This window comes from Acinonyx jubatus, chromosome B4 (assembly GCF_027475565.1).
Source record: "Acinonyx jubatus isolate Ajub_Pintada_27869175 chromosome B4, VMU_Ajub_asm_v1.0, whole genome shotgun sequence".
NCBI lineage: Eukaryota > Metazoa > Chordata > Mammalia > Carnivora > Felidae > Acinonyx > Acinonyx jubatus.
Window position 1 is genome coordinate 88,356,219 of NC_069387.1, and position 18,560 is coordinate 88,374,778.

At 41.2% G+C, this 18,560-nt stretch overlaps 1 protein-coding gene across 5 annotated transcripts in view; it reads left to right on the forward strand.

The window, feature by feature from the left end:
- Window positions 1-18,560, forward strand: part of TBC1D30 (TBC1 domain family member 30) — an 84,110-nt gene that overhangs the window by 60,712 nt on the left and 4,838 nt on the right. For 2 of the 5 annotated variants that reach the window (XM_027071324.2, XM_027071327.2), the window contains 5 exons: window positions 3,882-3,987; window positions 12,265-12,377; window positions 13,877-14,016; window positions 16,341-16,547; window positions 16,712-16,771. In XM_027071324.2, coding sequence (XP_026927125.2) covers window positions 3,882-3,987; window positions 12,265-12,377; window positions 13,877-14,016; window positions 16,341-16,547; window positions 16,712-16,771 — 626 coding nt within the window. The remainder of the gene's footprint in view (window positions 1-3,881; window positions 3,988-12,264; window positions 12,378-13,876; window positions 14,017-16,340; window positions 16,548-16,711; window positions 16,772-18,560) is intronic. The other 3 variants (XM_027071325.2, XM_027071328.2, XM_053226458.1) reach the window with 2 other exon arrangements.

Here is an 18,560-nt window from a genome sequence, read left to right on the forward strand (position 1 = left end):
CAAATAGAATCTATGTTGGGGAAGGGGGTAAGCTTTTTCAGGTCTGCAGATATCTTCCTCCTCTTCAGTGCTAGTATCCTGGCTGGCTTACTTTTGGCAGCTTCTCCCTGGACTCTAATTGGGAAGAGGGGGAGGGAGAGGAACTTAGAAGAGGAAGATCTGGAGAGGAGTAGGTGGGTTTGTTAGTTAACATTCATGATTTGGATTATTTTTTGAATTTTTATTATTTGTTTAGTTCTGCCTTTCAGGATCACAATAAAATTAAATGAGATAATATGTATAAGGTATCTCTGTGGTGCTTAGTACGTAGTCAATAGTACAACACACAGGGGGCGCCCGGCTGCCTCAGTCGGTAAAGGATGTGACTCTTAATTTCAGGGTCGTGAATTCTAGACCCACTTTGAGTGGGGAGCCTATTTAAAAAAAGGCAGAACACATGGAACTTCTTTCCTTCTATCAAGAATTAATTCTATGACGAAACCTATTACTATTAAACATATTGCCACATAGATGTTATTTACATTTGTTACCAGTAGCAGAACTATAAAAAGGAGGGTATTTTCACCCATCTCTAATATATTATGACTATTACATTAAAGTTTTACCTTCAGGGTAATGGAGAGGACAACAGTTATGGTTATAGGACAATTGTTATAGTTAAGATTCAGAGAAGTTGTTAATGTTTCTTTCTTAGAGCTATAAATGACTTGAGTGGGTACTCATAGACAACATGTCAGAAAACTAATAAATCACTGCCAGTGTTTTGCTTCAAAAACCTTTTAACTAGACTTTTTATTTATGATAAGTTGTTTCCTGGGAGACTTGTAGCATTTCATACTTTTTGCAAGAAAGATCCACCAACTATCAATTCAGGGATGTAGAAAGATCATTATTGTGTACAAGTATTTTTAAACATCACATAGCTATCTCATTTGCCTTTGTTTTATCGCGCACTGCTTTTCAGCTAGGCAAATAGGTGAGTCTTCTGGGGATTTGGTGTGCTTATCTTTTCATTCCCCCCAGTATCTATATTTTTCTGTAGTCATGTGTTTCCAACCTACTGTATGCCTGAAAGTCTTTGCACTTTGATGGTTTCTGTGGGTCTGATAGTCCAGTTGCTGGGTAACTAGTGTATAGGATTAAAATAGTGTAGCACTTAACTGTGTGCTGAGTTCTAGTAACCTTTGTGTTAGTTCTTAATTATGGGGCAGGAAGAAAAGAAGTGATTCTGTTTTTACTCCCATCTATCCATTATCTGCAGGATCAGAATTTATCCCTATGGTCCTCCCAGGGATGTCACACTGTTGAGATAATAACAGATACACTTAATATCCAATATTCACGGAGTGCTTGCAATGGACAAGCATTGTTCTAAGCATGCTAGATGTGAAACTAACTCGTTTAGTCCTTGCATTTCATAAGGCAAGGACTGTTATCATCCCCATTTTACAGATGTGGGAACTGAGCCCCAGATAAGTTAAGTAAATTTCCCAAAGACACTCAGTAAGTGGACAGCCTGATTTTGAGCCCAGGTATCCTGACTTTAGAATCTGTACTTTTTTTTTTTTTTTAAAGATTTTATTAATAAGTAGTCTCTATACCTAATGCAGGGCCTGAACCCACAACCCCAAGATCAGGAGTCGCACGATCCACTGACTGAACTAGCCAAGAACCCCTAGAATCTGCACTTTTAATTATGTGAATCAACGGATAATAAATAGCTATCGTTTATGAAATTCAGGGGATATATGAATCAGACTGGTAGGACTTTAAATGTTTCAGAGTCTTTGCTCACTCCACTTCGACATTTTTTGAACCTGCAACTTGTTCAGCAAAAGGAAGGGCAACCAGTATACATCACCAAGTGCCTACAGTGCCATCATTCTGTCAGGTGGCTTAAACACATTTTCTCATTCAGTTCTTTGCATAATCCTGTGAAGTAGGTAGGATTATTCTCCCTGCCTTTTCAACTGAGAAAGCTACCCCCGGAGGGTTAATTAACTAGTTCATGGTCACACAGCTCATGAGTAGCAGAGCTGGGACTCAATCCTGGATCTTTCTGACTCCAGGGCCTGTATTCTTCCCCACAAACTTTGCACTGGAAAAGTCATGAACAACATCTCCATGGGACTTTACTCCACCAGCTTGGCATTTCTTCCTCTCACTCACACCAGCGGTGCTTTTGGAATATGTAAGCCATGGACTGTCAGCTAACCTTCGCTGGCATCTCTCTTTAATGTAGCCTTTCTTCTCTGACCCTATGCTTTGGCCTCATGCCAGGCCTAGCGTGGTGTTTCCTTCCTCGTCTCCCCGCCATACTCTACACTTGCCATGCGACCTCCAGCCAACCTTGCCAAGGGCACATCTGCTCTCACACTCCCTGTTCAGCACCTTTCGGTGACTCTTGCCCTGAGGAGGCTCAGCCGGCATCTGAGGCCTTTGCCATCTGCTGTCTGCAGCTCTGTACCCTGAGCACTTACTCTCTCCCTCTGGCCACATAGGCCTTCTGGCCAACTTTGGTTGCTTGGAGCTCCTTGCAGGGCCTGGAGAGGGGCTGCTGTCTCCTGCATCCATGTCTTTAGAATGCTTTTTCTTTCTTGTCAACCTGGAGGATATTTTTCAGAACTCATCTGAAGCATTATTTCTCTTCCTCACCCTCTAGGGTAAACGTAACCACTTTTTCAGTTATGCCCACATGCCACTCTGTATCTTTGTAATAGCACTTCAATGGTCTATTTCATTTAGTGGCAGTGGAATTGGAGAACACTCCAGAACCTGAAGTTTTTCCATCATTATATATTTTTTGGATGGCTCCGTGGAAATTCCCCGACATTAGTGCACGTCAAAGAGAAGGTCTTATGTCGGTGGGCAAATAAAATTATCCTACTATCCAAAAAACATTGTAATAAATAAAACAAATACACAGTGCTCTTTGCTTTAGACTATTAAATTTTTTTCCCTTCTAGAAGAAGGTTGAAAGTATAACCTGCCTTATAGGTTGCCAAGCGACAGACTCTTTTTTTCTCTCTTTCTTTTTAATATTTATTTATTTTTGAGAGAGAGCACAAGCTGGGAAGGAACAGAGAGAGAGGAGACAGGGGATCCAAAGCAGGCTCTGCGCTGATAGCAGTGAGCCAGATGCAGGGCTCCAACTCACAAACTGTGAGATCATGACCTGAGCTGAAGTCAGACCTCACCTGACTGAGCCACCCAGGTGCCCCGACAGATTCTTATTTATGTATAGAAGCACATGCAGGAAGCAGGATGTAATCTCCAACTAGCAGCAGTGTCCTGAGAAGAAGTGAAAAATTTCTGCCTGTGAAAACATCCTGTGGATGGTGAAATATACAGAGAAAGTTCTCGTATTTTTCACTTTCCTTTCTACTGTGGCTTGGTTTCATTTTTATCAGTGATCTCCTCATTTGTAGATTAAAAGCCCCAGATTCCCTACAGGGGATAATTGTTCTTTAGTACCCAATTTTGTGGTCCTTAGATCTGATCGGTGGTAGGCATTCTGCTGTGTAGACAGCAGAATAAAAATAATAAAGATGCCACTGGTGGGGCTGTGAGGCTGGGGAGCAGGTAAGAAAGATGAGAGCTCACCCTGTAATAAGTACATCTACGTTGCCTTTGGTATTTTTTAATCTTTTCTCTGCATTCAGCAAAGATGGGTTTATTTGGGAATAGCAGAGAATTTCAAGCCAGGACATGCAAGCTACGACAAAGCCATAGACAAGTTCCCAAGAGTGTGGTTTTTGTTGATTGCTAACTTGATTAATTTAATGGCAAGAGGCACTGTATCCTGTTGCAACTGCAGTATATGCCTGATAAACAACACGGGTGTCCTAAATAATTCCTTTTTCTGTTCTTTCTTTATCTAGGCAGATAGAATGCTGTGAAACAGCTGACGAATTCTACAGCACCATGGGACGCCTTACCCAGGAGATGCTAGAGAATGACCTTCTGGAAAGCCATGAACTCATGCAGGTGAGTGGGCAGCATGGCCCCATTTTGGCTCTGGGAATGCTGGGTGCTGTGGGAATAGGCAGTGTCACAGCAGCAATTTTGGGAAATATGTTTGGCCAGCCATCAGATTTAGTTTTTCATTTGACCAAGAGTCTATATATAATTTGATAAGAATCTCACTGTGTCACAAGAGGAAGGAAGAAATGAATAATGGATATTTGTTATACTTCCATTCAAGCTGCGTTGCTTAAAAATCATAACGTGCAATCCAACCTCTAAACCCCACCCCCGCCCAAATTACCAGGTACTTCTTCTGAATCTGATTCTTAACCTTCATAAAGGGAGACTTGTGGGGCAACATATTATTTTGAGGGAGAAATTATTGAGGGTTGAAAAGGAAATTATTCTTTAAAAATTTTTTAAAATGTTTGTTTTTTTATATATAGAATAGTGGGGGAGGGACAGAGACATAGGGACAAAGAGAATCTCAAGAAGGCTCCATGCTCAGCACGGAGCCTGAGTGGAGCTCGAGCCCATGACTGAGATCATGACCTGAGCCAAAATCAAGAGTCAGACGCTTAGCCAACTGAGCCACCCAGGTGCCTCTCCACCAAAAGAGATTATTCTAATCAGTGTTTTGGTAATTTGTTTTACTCATATATTCTACTCATGTTGTTCTATATTAATCATAATATAAAAAGACTTGAAGGGTTTTGTTATTTTCTGGCATGTTATTATATCTCCCTATCATATTCACCAAGGCATTAAAAGCGATAGTGAGTATAAAAAAGATAACAGATTTGTTAACATTCTCTCTTGCATTAGGTTCTGTAACATGATTTTATCCTTATTCTCCTCTGATGCTTCTGACTACTGCTTCTCTTCCTGGTTGTTCCTTTTGCCCACCGACCAACTCTGGGTCTTGTCCAAGGTTGCCCTAGGGCCTTAGTTTCTTCTTTCTCTGTGATTTCTCTTTCTTTTTTCTGAGTTTCAACTTTTACCTTTATGTTGGGTTCCATGCATGGGGTTATGTTTGGGGGGTGCTGGGCCAAGTCAACAAATTGGAAAATGAAGACTCAGGCCCTGACTTCGGGCTTGAGAAGCGAGGAGTTTCCATTCCTTTGCTCATTTCCTGGCACTTCCAGCTCCTTCTCAGAATCCCTTATGTTTGGAGAATGTTGACCACCTGATAGAACTGCCCTGAACATTCATATACTTTTTAAAATATATGTATTTTTTTCATTTATTTATTTTTGATATAGAGAGACAGAGCACAAGTCGGGGAGGGGCAGAGAGAGAGGGAGAGACAGAATCTGAAGCAGGCTCCAGGCTCCGAGCTGTCAGCACAGAGCCCGACACGGGGCTTGAACTCACAAACCGTGAGATCATGACCTGAGCTGAAGTCTGACGCTCAACCGACTGAGCCATTCAGGCACCCCTTCATATTTTTTTATTTCAACTTTTCTTTGCCTTCTCATCTCTTCTTTCTTCTTTCCTGTCTGTCTCAGAGGAAGAAGACAGACTGTGTTCTGTGTGATGCTGACATTGGTGCTATGATCCCGACTCTTCTCACACATCTCAGGGCTATTGCTTCATCACTCATTCTGTCTCTGAGGGAAGTACCTCTTTTTGAACATGGCTCTGTGTACAAGGTCTGTGCTTGGCATTTTCCACATATGGGATCCTTTACGTCTCACAGAACTGCCTGATTCATCTGCCCAAGGCAGCACTCTAGGATATTGTCCCTTCCCCCTCGCTCATGAAACTTTGTTGGCTACTCATTGCCTACAAAATGAAGCATGGATTTCTCAACTTATCATCCAGTGCTCTCGACTGTCCTAGCTCCTCCCTTTCATACCCTTTTCTTATTCTGGTCAAGTCAAGCTGTGCTCCACGCTCCCAGGAATCCCTGGGAATATGCCTCCTCTGTACCTGTGCCCCCTCTGTTCAGTCTTTCCCATCTACCTTCACATGATTAAGGCCTGCCTCCTCATGAAAAGTTCCAGTTCAGATGCCCTCTCCTTTGTGAAGCATTCTCTGATAGTCTCAACTAAAATCATCTCCCATTTCTCTGAATCACTGTGGCATTTTCTTTGTACCTCTCTTGTGAATATTCATACATTCTACTTTGATTTAAGACTGTATCTTAAATCAGTGATTTATCTTAAATCAGTAATATCCTCAGTGATATTTAAAAAAAATTTTTTTAAGTTTATTTGTTTTTGAGGGGAGGTGCAGAGAGAGAGGGAGACACAGAATCCGAAGCAGGCTCCAGGCTCTCAGCTGTCAGCACAGAGCCCAATGCAGGGCTTGAACTCATGGACCACGAGATCATGACCTGAGCCAAAGTCGGATGCTTAACCGACTGAGCCACCCAGGCACCCCCTCAGTGATATTTTTAAGCTCCTTGAGGACAGAGCCTGTGCTTTGCTCATGAACACTTAGCACTTTGCCTTTTACTACAGCTGCTCAATAAATTTATTACTTCATTAAGCAAACATCTGTTGAGAGTCTGAGATTAATTTCCTGCCTTCTCTTTTTCAATAAACGTTTGCTGAATTAAACAACACTTATATGGTGGCCCTCCTTCCAGATTCCCTCTGCTCTAATACATGGGCATTTTGCTGCCAGAGTGATTGCCCACACTCTTTGGTCATTTCATTGTTCTTCATAATGCCTTCAGTGCTTCCTTGTTACTAACTACAGGAAATAAAATGCTTCAGCCTAGTTTTCTAGGTCTTATATTAACTTCTCCAAACATTTTTGAGCATCTCTGTCAGAAGACTTCCTTGAGGAAATGATTGTGTGGTTTTACCTTTTAAAGATGGGGTTGGTCAGGCTCTATGTATGTGTGTGTATATGCGTGGGTGCATGCACATGTGAGGTGTGTGTGTGTGTGTGTGTGTGTGTGTGTGTTGGAGGCAGTGGTGCAGAGCAGAAAGGGAAGTCATGGTTGAGGAAGGGGCACAAGCAAAGACATGGCAGTGGAAAACTTTACAGTGTGTGAAGGAAACTATGAGCAGTTTGGTATTTGGTGTGGATATGGAGGACCACAACCTGTGGTAAGGATTGGACTTGACCTTTTAGGTCAGAGGTTGTGAAATTGTGCTTGCTGGAATTCTAGGGGTTCTGTGGAGCCTTTGGAAAGCGAAAAAGAAGACCTGAAACATTTTAAGGAGAGAAGGAAAATGGTCTGAGTTGTGGCTTCTGTCAGATACAGGGGCAGCTCAGCGAAGGGTGGACTTGAAAGGGTCAAGTCTGATAGCAGGAGCCCGTGAGAGGCAGTGAAGGGTAGAAACAAGGATGGAACAGAGACAGTACTTAGAAGGCGAAATTGATGGGACTTGGCCACGGAAAATGGATATGGGGTGAGGGAGAAAGAAATGGGGAGACAACGGCAACCCACAGGTTTCTGGCTTAGGAGGAAGAGCATAAAAGTTTATCCGGGGCAGAAATAGGGTTTGTTTAGAGACAGATTGCATTGGAGGTGCATTCTTGCTGCCCTGTTCCTTACCTATCGAAGGTGTTCCCCGACTGGAACCTGTTGCACTGGGCGGAGGTCTGTTGCTACCCGGCCCTCTCTGTTCATACCCGTTCCTGTGAGAGGGCTTGTGGTTCCCTCTGCCACTTTCTGTGAAAAATGGTCTGCCCACCAGGATCCTACTCAGTCTCTTCTCCCCCCCACCCCCCACCCCACAGCCTCTCTTATCTCAGCCCTTATTGACGAGCCTTCCTCCATATTCTTTCAGTACTTAAGATTCTCAACGACTGATTTAATGCCAATTACAGATTATTTTATATTATTTGGTGTTTTTTCAAGTGTGTTAATCTTATTCTCTAATGAAGTAGTAAGTTCCTTAATGATAAGGGCCTCCTTTTACTCTGTATCCCCATAACACCTAGAGGAGTGGTTGGTTTTTTAGCTTTATTTACTTTTGAGAGAGAGAAAGAGAGCGAGTGTGTGCGAGCAGGGGAGGGGCAGAGACAGGGAGAGAGAGAGAGGGACAGAGGATCTGAAGCGGGTTCTGCATTGACAGCAGCAAGCCCAGTGAGGGGCTCGAACTCATGAACTGTGAGATCATGACCTGAGCCGAAGTCGGACACTCAACTGACTGAGCCACCTAGGCACCCATAGAGTACTAAGAACCTATCCGGTTATGGGACGCCCGGGTGGCTCAGTCGGTTAAGTGTCTGATTCTTGATTTCGGCTCGGGTTATGATCTCGTGGTTATGGGATCAAGCCCCGAGTTGGGCTCTGTGCTACACATGGAGCCAGCTTAGGATTCTCTCTCTCCCTCTCCTTCTGCCCTTCCCCTGCTTACACTCTCTCCCTCTGTCTTTAAAAAACAAAAACCAAAGAATACACCTGGTTGCTCACTGAATACACAGACTCCTAGAACATTAGAACTCGAGGCAGTGTTTTTCACACTTGACTATGTATGAGAAACTGCTCCAGAGTGTGTTAGAATGTGGACATTTAGTTCATCGGTGGTTCTGATGCACCATGGTTCTGATATGGTGTTTTGTTTTGTTTTAATTCTTTTTTTTTTTTTTTAACATTTATTTTATTATTGAGAGAGGGAGAGACAGAATATGAGCTGGGCAGAGAGAAGAGGAGACACAGAATCTGAAGCAGGCTCCAGGCTCCAAGCTGTCAACACAGAGCCCGACGTGAGGCTCGAACTCACAAACTGTGAGATCATGACCCGAGCCGAAGTTGGACGCTTAACCAACTGAGCCACCTGGGCGCCCCTGTTTTGTTTTAATTCTTAAGTTAGTTAACATACTGTGTAGTCTTGGCTTCAGGAGTAGAAGCCAGTGATTCATCACTTACGTATTAACACCCAGTGCTCATCCCAACAAGTGCCCTCCTTAATATCTGTCACCCATTTAACTCATTCTCTCACTCACTTTCCCCCTCATCAACCCTCAGGTTTTTTTTTTTTTTTCTGTATTTAAGAGTCTCTTATGGTTTGCCTCCCTCTCTGTTTTGATCTTATTTTCCCTACCCTTCCCCTATGATCATCTGTTAAATTTCTTAAATTCCACATGTGAATGAAATCATATGATATCTGTCTTTCTCTGACCTGATGTAGCTGGTTTTTAAACAACATTTAGGGAGGCACTGGTTTAAACGAAGCTTAAAGATCAACTAACCTAATTCTGTCACTTGATAGAGAGTGAGCTTATGGCCAGTTTTTTAGATTGTCCAGTGGCAGACCCAGACTGGGAGCCAAGTCCCCCTCTCCTGGCCTACTTTACTTTTCCCCTGCCACCAGCCCACCGCTTCCACGTTAGTCGAAACGTGTCTTTCCCGAAGCTGAAATCCCCTTTAGAAAAATAAGGCAGCATTTTGTTTCACTTAAACATTGCCAGAGCGAATGAGAGGTATGTTGACACACGCCATCTTTGTCCTATAGAAATTTCCAGTCTTAGGTATTAGGAGAAAAGACAACCACCTCTTTACCTTGCTGTGAGAGAATCCTAGAAGGAAAAATACCTACCGGCTGTGGTTTGATCAATTGGATGCCATTTTAGCGGCTTTTCTTCCACACAGGAAAACATCTGGATGGAGATGAACTGAGCCTAATTTTGTACAACTCATGTTTTCGTGTTTTTTGTAAAGCATGTCAGTAATGAAAAATACAATTTTGTTTTCAGCAGTACCTAAATATAAATGTCTATTTAAGTGTACTTTGGTAGTTTGAATAGTAAGTTGACTTATTGGTTTTCCTTGGCATCATGGAGTGTTATGGAGAGAAATGGTGAATGTCATTTCAAGGCACTCTGTTTTCTTTATTCAATCTTTTTTAAAAAAAAATTAATTCAGTGGCTGGGATCCAATTATGGTGGGCCATAAATCTGTCAGCAAACCTGAAATGGCTCCAGATGAAAAATGTGGGCTGTGCGTAAGGTCTTTATTTTTGAGCTGAAAGACAGGGAAGGATTCTCCCTGGTGGTCTTCCCAATTTCTTTCCATTCTAAGTGCCACACACAAAATCTGCTGGGCTTTTTCCTTCTGTAAATCATATCACTTTTTTTTTTTTTTTAAGTAGCAAGGGCTGTTTTTAAAAAATTGGTGGTGTCTGAAAAAGACATTGGGAGAATGCCAGTGAAATAGCGGGTGTGGATTTCAGTGAGACTTTGGACAAAATCTCTCATGACTTCCTTGAGGGCAATAGAGAGAAAAATCAGGTGCTGTTGTTAGAAGGGTTTGTAGGTGCTTGGGACAACCTACCTCAAAGTGTATATCAGTAATTATTGTTAACCTGGGGGGAGCTCTCATGTGCTGTGAGGCAGGATCAGCCCTTGGAACGTTCACTTTTTTCCATCAGTGATGACATGGAAATTACAAGGATGTGGATGCTTGTCTGATAGAAGGATAATGTTTGCTTAATTAGCGCTGTCAAAAATTGAAACCGTCTGCCCTGCAAAATAGTGTGTGCCCACCATTGGAAGGGTTTCAGTGCTGCCTTTGTGACCATCTGTTGGAGAGTCTCTAGAGGGAACTTCTGCTTGGGAAGGTGGCTGAACTAAATTATGTTTACATTCCATTCTAACCTGAAGATTCTATTAGTGTACCATATTTGGCTCTAAAGTGATTAGTAAAATTCCTTTCTTGGAATCCATTGTAAATCTCTGATTTACAACGTTGGAAACCAGAGCTTCTCAGGTACCCTGAGGACTATAGTGATGTGTGGTGTATATTCATGGCATAAACTCGCCTTCAGACGTGAGACCTTCGACTAAGTGAGTTGAATATATGTGAAGAGGTGCTATAAACACATTTTTTTTTTCCAGGAGCACTGATTTCTTCTTTGAAGGATTAACTAAAAGTAAAGGATAGAGGAAGATAGACCAAAAAATAGAAAATGAAGGCACCAATGCAGCCAGGTTTTTGTTTTTGTTTTTGTTTTTGTTTTTTTTTGTCAGATGTCTGAAGCTGAGTGGCTCTTGAAGGAGCTTGCTAGGAGCCCAGGCCAATTACTCTGGGGCAGGACGTACTTCCCATACTGTTCTTACCAGCTTCCTTCATGAGGCTGGACAAGGGAATATTTTAATGATTTTTTTTATAAAACTGACAAAAATAAAACACAAGAGAATCTTCGCCTGGTCACCCTACTAATTGTCTTCAATGAGACATCTTCATTCATAAGGAAATTTGAAATTCCTATCATTAATAATTTCATCTTAAAAAAATTTTTTTTAATGTTTATTTATTTTTGAGATAGAGCACAAGCAGGGGAGGGACAGAGGGAGAGGGAGACACAGAATCTGAAGCAGGCTCCAGGCTCTGAGCTGTCAGCACAGAGCCTGACATGGAGCTCAAACCCACGGACTGCAAGATCATGACCTGAGCTGAAGTTGGATGCTTACTGACTGAGCCACCCAGGCGCCCCAAAAATTTCATCTTTTAAACTTGAATCCCAATGGTATGGGTTTCTCTTTTTAAATTATTAAGGTGTAGTTGACATAGTAGTTTTAGATGAATGGTTTCCTGGGAGAAGTGAAACTTAGGTGATTAATATACATTTTCTGGAGAATAAGTACTTGAAGGATTGAAGGAAAGCATTTGGAACAATTAAGCTTTAATAAAATTAAGAGAGCAAACGTGATTACTTTCCTCCTGCTGGTAGAATGATACATAATTTTGAAATTCTGGAGGAAGCACAGGTGCTTTTCCCATTTTTATTTATAGATTTTTAACAGCCTATGCTTTACACCCTGTCACTTTTTTCTTTCTTTCTTTTCTTTTTTTGTTTTTAAATAACAGCTAACAATTTTCACCTCGAACTCATTCACAGACATTTGAAAAGGTGGTATCTTTGGAGAAAGCTTGCAGCTGATCACACGATCACCCACTAGATTTAATGTTGTCCAGATGACGTTGAATGTCTATAAAAGTCATCAAGCAAAGCTTTGAAAAACAAGCACTGCATATGAGCATCACCAATGGGTTCTTTGTTAAAGAAATAATAGAGAGCTGTGAATTTCTGAGTTAACCCACCTGTCAGTTGAGCCCAGAGGAAGTCAGACTGCCCCCATCTGCCACCCATGTTCACCACTTGGAATACCCAGTCACGGCTGGATTGATTTGAGAAATGAGCATTGTGTTCCTCAGTATTCTTTTGTCTTTCTCTAAAGGGGATAATGAAGTAGAATCTCTCCACCTGCTGTGTGAGAAGCAGAATCTACCTCTTTACACCCAAATCATAGAACTTTAATATCTTTCCAGGATTGAGAAGAGTTGTTTAAGGCCATCGTTTTAGAGTTGACATTTTTGCTTGTGTTTTTCAGACTGTTTATTCTATGGCTCCATTCCCTTTCCCACAGTTGGCAGAACTGAGGGAAAAATACACCTACAACATTACACCATTCCCAGCCACAGTTAAACCCACCTCAGTTTCTGGGTAAGGTCTTTTCCCCCCCTTGTTGTTTTCATGATGGAAGACTTAATATCTTAATGTGTTGGTGTAACTTCATATTTGTTAAGCCCCAGATATATCTATTCAAAGTAGTTTGGTACTTAAAATCTGAATGTTTCTTTCCCAAAGGTTTTGATTTAAATTCAAGACAGAGATTTTTAAAACCGTACTTTCCAAAGAAGATTGGAACATAAACTGAAGGAATATTTAGAGACCCCACAACTTATTTAAAAATGTCAAATATTAAAAATTTTAATAATTAAAATAGTATAGAACAAGTGCATGAAGAGGCAGATGGCCTAATTTAAAATGAGAAGACAAGAAATTGACAAATATATATTCCTGTATAGGAATTTAGTGTTTGAAAACTTAACGTATCAAATCAATAGTGAAAAGCGTATTTAAATAGAAAAAATGAAATAATAAAACTAGCAGAAGAAAGTGTGGAAGAATGTCTTTAGTTCTTTGGAATTGGAAAGGTCTTAATAATGGACTCAGAAACACAAGGGCAAAAGTTAAGTAGTTTAAAAATAATTTTCTGCATGACTAAAAACAGAACAAAACAAAACCTTCATAAGCAGGCGCAAAAATATTTTCTGAAAAAATATTTGTAATTGCAGTCTCTCATGTATAAAGTTCCTAGAAATCAGTAAGAAAATGGCTGCCCAACTGAGACACGATGAAAGGATGGGGATTGGTAGTTTATGTATAAAAGGCAGCATCGGTTGTATGAAGAGAAATGCAGCCTAGAACTAGATTGAGACTATGTTTTTATCTGTCAGATTGACACAAATTCAGAAGGTGGATGTGCACTCTGTTGGTGACGCTATAGGGGGACACTCTTGCACAGTGCAGGCGTAGCGCATTGCTGCAAGATTTGTGGCGGGCAATTTGGCAGTGTTTCCCCAGATTACTAGTGCACATATCCTTTGACCCAGCAATTCTACCTTTATGACTTATCCCACAGATGTATTTGTACACCTGCAAAGCACAGTCTGTATAAGGTTATTTATTGCAACGTTGCTTATAACGGTATAAGATTGGAAACCACTCAGGTGTGTATTGTCAGTGGCCTGGTTCCATTACATGGGCTACATGCATACAATACAGTGCAGCTGTACAAAAAGGATGAAAAAGCTCTGTGTGTGAACGTGGAGAAAGTTTTAGGTACATAGAAGCAAGGTGCAGAAGAATGTATACAGTATGCTAATAATTATGCAAAAGGAAGAGAAAAATAAGACTATAGTTATCTTCGCTTATCTATGCAATAAAGAAACTGAAGAACGCATAGAAATTAGTAGCAATGGTCACCTTTGGGAATTAAGTAGGGCAAAGGCAGAAGTTGGACAGGGATGGGAGAGAGACTTTTTATGTATGTTATATTCATAGTTATATATAAAAATTAACCATGTGACTGTATCATTTATTTTTCAAAAACACCACAATTTTCTTTGAATATTTCTTTTTCTTTTATGTTTTCCAAGACGACATGGTAAGGTCAGAGACAGTGATGAAGAGAATGACCCAGACGATGAAGATGCTATCACTAATGCAGTGGGGTGCCTTGGACCTTTCAGCGGGCTCCTGGCACCCGAACTGCAGAAGTACCAAAAGCAAATTAAAGGTAAAGAGGTCGCTTTCTATTTAGATGATCTCAATGTGTTGGGTCACTATAGCAAAGGTATTATCATTGTGTCTGATCAGTGACTACTGTTTCCTCACCTGGTTACCACTATTAAAGGTCTTTGTTAAGTGTCTTCTGTGCTACTCTATCATGTAGTAGGATCTCTCTGTTATGTGTTACACACATCATACCTATATCTTTTTCTTATGTGTTTTGCCTACAGTTTATCTGATTCCACTTCGTATGCTCAGTTCCTTAGCCTGGAACCTGGCATATAATAGATGTTTACCACATTCTGTTTGAATTTAATTGATACAGAATGGCTTCTTTTCCACTATAGAAATACCCTCTAAATCTAAAACATTATGGTAGCCTCTCCTTGAATTTGAGTGATTAGAAACTCATTATCTCATAGGACATTCTGCTGGATCCCTCTGCTTAGCCCATGGTTTCTAGTTGAGAAAAGATAATCTCCACCTACCAGCTCTTTTAATAGTTCTTTTGAACAAAAGACAGCAAGTCTACTCCCTCTTTTATTGGATATCTCTTGAAATCTTTGAGGACATCCATCATGTCCCCCAAATCCTTGTCTATGGTCCAAGATCAAAATTTTTCAGAAGGGATGACTTCCAGAACTTTTGATATTCTGTATATTCACCTTTTAATGTCCTGTAGTGTCCCTCTTAAAAAGTGGTGCTCTGAATTGGATGCTATACTACATTTGTTTTTCTCTTGTAGAGAATGGACTTTTTGTGGTCTGGACACCATCGACGTAATGAACTTTTTAAGTTTTTTTGTTTTTTTGTTTTTTGTAAATTTTTGAGGCGCACACACACACAGCATGAGCAGGGAGGGGGAGAAAAAGAGGGAGACACAGAATTGGAAACAGGCTCCACGCTCTGACCTGTCATTATAGAGCCCAGTGCAGGCCTTGAACTCCCTGACTGTGAGATCATGACCTGAGCAGAAGTCAGACACCCAATCGACTAAGCGCCCTGGGTGCCACAATTCTTGTCAGTTTTAACTAAGTTCAGATTAGCAGGACCCCTTTTAATTTTCTTCTCCTTTTTTTTTTTTTAATGTTTATTTATTTTTAAGAGAGAGAGCATACGCAAGCAGGGAAGGTGCAGAGAGAGAGGGAGACACAAAATCCAAAGCAGGCTCCAGGCTCTGAGCTGTCAGCACAGAGCCCAGTGCGGGGCTCCAACTTATGAACTGTGAGATCATGACCTGAGCCAAAGTCGCACACTTAACCGATTGAGCCACCCAGGCACCCCTTAATTTTCTTCTCCTTAAAAATGTGTTTTCCATAAAAAAGGAAGTAAATTTGTCTGATGTTTAAGCTTTACCTGAATAACAGTTTTCAGCAGATGCTATGATAGTTGAAATCCTCTACTAATTATTTTTTTAAAAGCGGTTCCCAGGTCGTTTTACACACGGTGCTAGAAAAGCCTATGTAGTGTGTCTGCCCTCACACAGTGCTTATTTCTACTTCTCAGATGTAATCTCAATTTTATTTAAGGGACAAATCTGCTAGTTGTAGGTGTCACAGGAGCAGAAACCACATCAGACAAAACACACATAGGCAGGAAATGTGTATTAAATGAATAAAAACATTTCTAGTGATGCAGTGATTCAAAGTTTTGATATGTTTTTTTAAAATATTAGAGAGAGAGAGAGACAGAGCGTGAGCAGGGGAGGGGCAGAGAGAGAGAGAGACACAGAATCCAAAGCAGGCTCCAGGCTCTGAGCTGTCAGCACAGAGCCCGATGCAGGGCTCAAATTCACAAGCCATGAGATCATCACCTCAGTTGAAGTCAGATGCTTAACTGACTGAGCCACCCAGATGCCCTGAAGTCTTGATAATTTTATAGAATGTGTTGCTATTTTTAACTTAGGAAAAACTCACTTTTAATGATGGTCTAAACTCTATGAACAGTCAATTCCTTATAAATAAATCCTCATGCAGTTATATGCAAATCTGTCAACTGACTTTAGACACCTGGAGTTATATTTTCCTAAGGGAATTTTAGAAAAAGGCAGTGATATTTATGTGGAAACAGTTGTTCTTATGTCTACAGAATGAGCAAAGTGCTAATAAAATCAAACAGTGAACCCACACAGCTCATTTCAGACCCACAGTCAGGCTAATCAGAAAATGCGGAAATATTTTCAGGACCAAATGAAAACCAGTACAACAAACTGGAGCATGCATTTTTTTTTTTTTTTTTTGTGGTTAGAATTCCCTGGAAGTTAAGATACCACACTGGGGCACAGTGTAATCTTTCTCCTCCATGTCCGTGTCTCTCTCCTCTGGAGTGTAGAACCAAATGAAGAGCAGAGTCTGCGGTCTAATAACATTGCAGAGCTGAGTCCAGGAGCGATCAACTCTTGTCGAAGTGAGTACCACGCAGCTTTCAACAGTATGATGATGGAGCGCATGACCACGGATATCAACGCGCTGAAGCGGCAGTATTCTCGGATTAAGAAGAAGCAGCAACAGCAGGTTCATCAGGTGTATATCCGGGCAGGTAATGTGATTCTTTGTTTGAATCAATTTTCCCTCTGTGTCTTGTGAAGGAAGGAACCATACTCCTAGGATTGCCTCGGTATTGCAACCCTGTAGCTCAGTATCCACAAACACTGCTGGCATGAGGAAATGACCTATTTAGTATCCCCTTTCTTATTTTATTAGGCTCTTCAGAAGAAAAAGACCATGGGTCCCTTTTAGGTACCAAGAACCAGGCACTTGATGGTATTAAACACGTCTGTACTACCTGTGCTTGTGGAGAGGGGTTTACAAATGATGAAACTGTTGCAAACGCCATGCAGTCCTTGGACTTGAGACATTTTTGAGCTCTTGCTTCCTAAATTTTAGGCATTTGAAAATGGAATCTATTAATCTGTGCACTAGTAAATTAAGCTATCCACTGGTCATTTAGGTAGTAATATAACAGAAGTTGTCATCAGAGAAAAAGGAAAAAGCCATTCCTGTGCCTCACCGATGGGTTAGCGGGGTCTTTCTTGGGGATCTGCCGAGAAGAGCAAAATTGGATTGAGGTTGGAAATGCTCTTTTCCAAGGACTGTCCAGCTGCTTTTTTTTGTTTTCTTTTTAAATTCCACAAATCCCAGTGAACAGTCTGCTTTGTGATTTAATACACGCTGATTTGGGAAGTGGTTTGTCTTGTTCTAAGTGAAATCCTAATGAAAATGATGCCTGTCCTGTGTTAAAATGAAGTTGACTTGGGAGCACGTGACTGATCTTGCACAAAAACTGTACTTACCTTCCACTTACGGGGGAGGAGCGGGTTAACTTCCTGAATATTTTTACTTTGACTTGAATCATTAAGAGGGCATTCACAAAAGAAACAACTCTAGCACTTTAATTTTAAAAACATTGGCTCAAACATATCCTCATTTTTGTCCTTAAAGAAATGAGGCAGGTAAGGATGGATATGCTTCTGTCCTTTTAAAAGATGAGGAAATTGACTCAGGAAAGCTTAGCAGGGTTGTATAGCGATGGTCGGTGGTCAGGCCAGGGCTAGAACCCCGTGTTCTGGTTCTTTACATAGTCCCTTTTTCACTTGCGCCCTACACATCTGTGGGTGTGATGGTGAACAGTTGTCGGTGGGTATTAAATCGGCCCAGTGTCTTGTGCTGTAGCTAAGGGGTCAGTAAACTGTGTTCCACAGGCCACATCCGGCTAGCTGCCTGTTTTTGTAACTAAAATTTTATTGGAATACAGGCATGCCCCCTTATTTACATATTGCCTATGACTGCTTTTGCACTACAAAAGTCTAAAATATTTACATATTGTCTATGGCTGCTTTTGTACTACAGAAGTCTAAAATATTTACAGTCAGGAAAAGTTCGCTGACCCTTATCTGGATCATGGTTTGTGTGGTTCCTTTTAGGGAGATTGTTGCTCAAAGACAAAGAGCATTGCTTTTGAAACTTCAGTGTGCATGTAAATCACTTGGGGATCTGTTAAGATGAAGAGTCCGTTTCAGCAGCTTTGGGGTGGGGCTGAGATGATGCATTTCCAACAAGCTCCTGGGTGGTGCCAGTGCTGCTGGGTGGGGATCACGCTTTGAGTAGCTTTTAGAAGGGATGGTATAAGAGGATTAGCAGTGCAGGTGGAGAGGGTGCGCTCGACTTCAGCTTCTGAGATGTGAAGGAAGGCGGTGAGGATGGCGGTTGAGGTACCAGCTTCCCAGGTTAAGGAGGACGGGAAGTTGGGGCCTTTTGGACCCGGTAGCTTCTGTTTTTTGTGGAGAAATCGGAGGAAAAGTTGTTTGCTTTTGGAGGAGTAAGTTGGGGAAGTTGTAGGAGCGTAGAGAAAGCAATGAAGATTTGGGTAGGTCATCGAATGGAATGGAAGAGGGAAAGAAAAGGGTTGTTCAGTGGCTTTGAGGACCCAACAAAATAGGAAGTTATGAATCTGAAGGGCTTTCAGTCCACATGTCTGTGTGATTTTTTTTTTTCCCTCCCTTTTTGGAAAAGATAAAAATCCAGGGTTGGGATTTTGCCAGGCATAAAGAGA